Below are 3,312 nucleotides of genomic sequence, written 5' to 3'. Positions count from 1 at the left end.
AAGTGTGGAAGAAAAAGATGCACAACCAACTTAGAGAACCGCAGCCTTATGAGGATTTTCAAGCAAAATCGATTCAAGAATTTGATTGAACTTCACAAGGAATGGACTGAGTCTGGGGTCAAGGCATCAAGAGCCACCACACACAGACGTGTCAAGGAATTTGGCTACAGTTGTCGTATTCCTCTTGTTAAGCCACTCCTGAACCACAGACAACGTCAGAGGCGTCTTACCTGGGCTAAGGAGAAGAAGAACTGGACTGTTGCCCAGTGGTCCAAAGTTCTCTTTTCAGATGAGAGCAAGTTTTGTATTTCATTTGGAAACCAAGGTCCTAGAGTCTGGAGGAAGGGTGGAGAAGCTCATAGCCCAAGTTGCCTGAAGTCCAGTGTTAAGTTTCCACAGTCTGTGATGATTTGGGGTGCAATGTCATCTGCTGGTGTTGGTCCATTGTGTTTTTTGAAAACCAACGTCACTGCACCCGTTTACCAAGAAATTTTGGAGCACTTCATGCTTCCTTCGCTTTTTGAACTTTTTGAAGATGCTGATTTCATTTTCCAGCAGGATTTGGCACCTGCCCACATTGCCAAAAGTTGGCTAAGTTGGTTAAATGACCATGGTGTTGGTGTGCTTGACTGGCCAGCAAACTCACCAGACCTGAACCCCATAGAGAATCTATGCAAGAGCACAAAAAATACAAACCATCACAAAAATTGTTTTTAGACAGTTTTCTTAATTTGCTAAAAATGGAAGAGTGCAGAAACAACACCTCTTACACCTTAACAAAATATAATTATTTCTTTGTTATCTTTGTTATTAGAAAATAAGAACAAAGATATACATTACAAATACACATAATATACAAATAGTGCTTTATTTTCTAATTTGTTGAGATAGTGAATTGGTGGGTTTTTGTTAAATGTGAGCCAAAATCATCACAATTAAAAGAACCAAAGACTTAAACTACTTCAGTCTGTGTGCATTGAATTGATTTAATACACGAGTTTCACAATTTGAGTTTAATTACTGAAATAAATGAACTTTTCCACGACATTCTAATTTATTGAGATGCACCTGTACTCAAGTTGTTTTAAACCTAAATTAGTTTATTTCGTCTGTTGAACATAAAAGTTATTTTTGAAGAATGTGGGTAACCAAGAAGTTGCTGGTCCACAGTGACTTCCATGGTATTTTTTACCTATTGTAAAAGTCAATGTGGACCAGCTACTGTTTGGTTACCCACATTCCTCAAAATATCTTCTTTTGTGTTCAGCACAAGAAAGAAATTAATACAGGTTTGGGACAAAATGTCAGTGAGTAAATAATGACAGAAATACATTTTTTGGCTGAACTATCCCTTTAATGATAGTCGGCAGCATGTTTAGTAGCTACTGTCCCTTTAAGAGCTACACGCGGTTCTCTCTCAACTGTTTACTGTGAATTAAATGTTTAACCGGTATTGCTTTAAAGCAGATAGAAATAATGTAGTTTTGTGATTGCGCATAAGTGCAGTGTCCCGTGATAGTAACTCTACCGCTGAGCTAACACTGAAGTGAATGCATGTGGCGTTGTACATTATATTGAAACGGAGGGAGGCGCCAGAACTGCAGCTGATAGAATGTGCGCTGTAGCACGATATTTCTTCAAAACAACGATATTTCTTCAAGAGCAGATCGTGGAGACATTTTAATCGTCCATGATCAAAAATCATCATATCGCACACCCCTAACTACCAAGTATAATCAACATTTAATTTACGCTTACAGTCTTATGTACACTTCCACAACTCTTACCCTGCGTATGCAAATCTTTTTGATGTCATTTTACTTTCATAGAAATCACTTCACACTATTAAGCGGCTGTGTTATGAACATGCAAAACTGTATCGCACACGTGCTACAGTGGTAAATTTATTCATCGCACAAACCAGTTTTTTCATAGCATGTGCGACATATATGCATGCACTGTACAGCTCTGCTTTAACTATCAGACGCAGTATGTGACATTAGATTAACTGCAGCTATGACAGAAATGTCTTAATATAATAATAATTAAAGAGATGTTTTGATATATATATATGTGATTGTACATTCAGGCAATTAATGGAGTTCCCTGACAAGGATGTGCAAAAAAGCAATACCGTTTAAACAGCACTATACTAGGAATAACTGCTGTTGCACAAGTTGTTACCTTGTCTGTCCATGAACAAATTTAGATGAGATAAATTCATGACCCTTTCTCACACATTTCCCCTTTGTTTCAGATCAGCTGTCAGTGGTTATGGAGGCCATTCAGCCAAGACCAACTGGGATGCTTGTTGCCATATTTCTTTTTGTTGCAATATTGTCATGATCTCTGCTTTGATTTCTTGTTATGAATTCAGTTCTTTAGTTTGTTTTTTTTATGTTCCAGAATGAAGCACAATAAATAAGTAATGGATGTATTTAATAGTGACAGTGAATAAAAAAATATACTGTTGTACATGGACTCAGGTCACTTATTTGGAATTTATTCAATTCAATGGCATTCATGAAAAATATTCAAAGGTTTTATAAAATAAATTACAGTAGAATTACTGTAATAGTATACTGTAAAACTAAGTTACAGTAAGGATATAAGGATATAGTACTGTAAAATTAAGTTGCAGTAAGGGTATTTCACTGTAAATGAAATTGCGGTAAGGCCATCATACTGTAAAATGAAATTGCGGTAAGGGCATTATACTGTAAAATGAACTTGCGATAAGCTACTGTAAAGGGGTAGTTACAATAGTGCTGCCAGTAAGTTACCGCAAAAATACAATAAAAAGTCTAACAGTGTTCATTCACTTCACACACTCATTACTGCGTGACTTTAGAGGTTTGTGTAAAATATCGCTCTGATCCCCTGGCTCACCTGTGAATCTAGCAAACACCAGACTGTGCCTGTCACGAATCCTGTCCATGGGGGGGGGGGGGCTACTCTTTGTAACAGTGCCAGCCTCAGCCGAATATTCGGGCAGAATTATTCGTTATCCATTATTTGTTTTTGAAGCCATTATCCATGCCTTTCCGAATAAGGTATTCGGCTTCGGGCACACCCCTAATACTAAGTGTCATTGATATTATTTTTCATGCACATTTCGAAGATGTCACATGTTAATTGTACCTATCTGTTTGGGGTTGTATATAGGTTGGTTTGTCTGAATAAAGATGTAGCCACTGTGTTTGGAGACCAGGACCTGGGTCTGCCATTTCTGACCATCAAATTCACATGCCAGGTTGAGATAGGGAGGCTCTCCATTGATTGATTTCAGGTCTGAACTTTTACTTTCAAATA

The 3,312-nt window shown here is 37.5% G+C and overlaps 1 protein-coding gene across 1 annotated transcript in view; it reads right to left on the bottom strand.

Annotated features, from left to right (window-relative positions):
- Positions 1–2,938, bottom strand: part of LOC107685594 (tenascin-like) — a 26,503-nt gene extending 23,565 nt beyond the window's left edge. Inside the window, exon 1 of the mRNA XM_016482240.1 lies at positions 2,890–2,938. Within this exon, the coding sequence (XP_016337726.1) occupies positions 2,890–2,938 (49 nt within the window). The remainder of the gene's footprint in view (positions 1–2,889) is intronic.
- Between the last annotated feature and the right edge of the window lie 374 nt (positions 2,939–3,312).

Source organism: Sinocyclocheilus anshuiensis, unplaced genomic scaffold (genome assembly GCF_001515605.1).
Source record: "Sinocyclocheilus anshuiensis isolate Anshui unplaced genomic scaffold, SAMN03320099.WGS_v1.1 scaffold185, whole genome shotgun sequence".
NCBI lineage: Eukaryota > Metazoa > Chordata > Actinopteri > Cypriniformes > Cyprinidae > Sinocyclocheilus > Sinocyclocheilus anshuiensis.
This window is presented reverse-complemented; position numbering and strand designations above follow the sequence as displayed.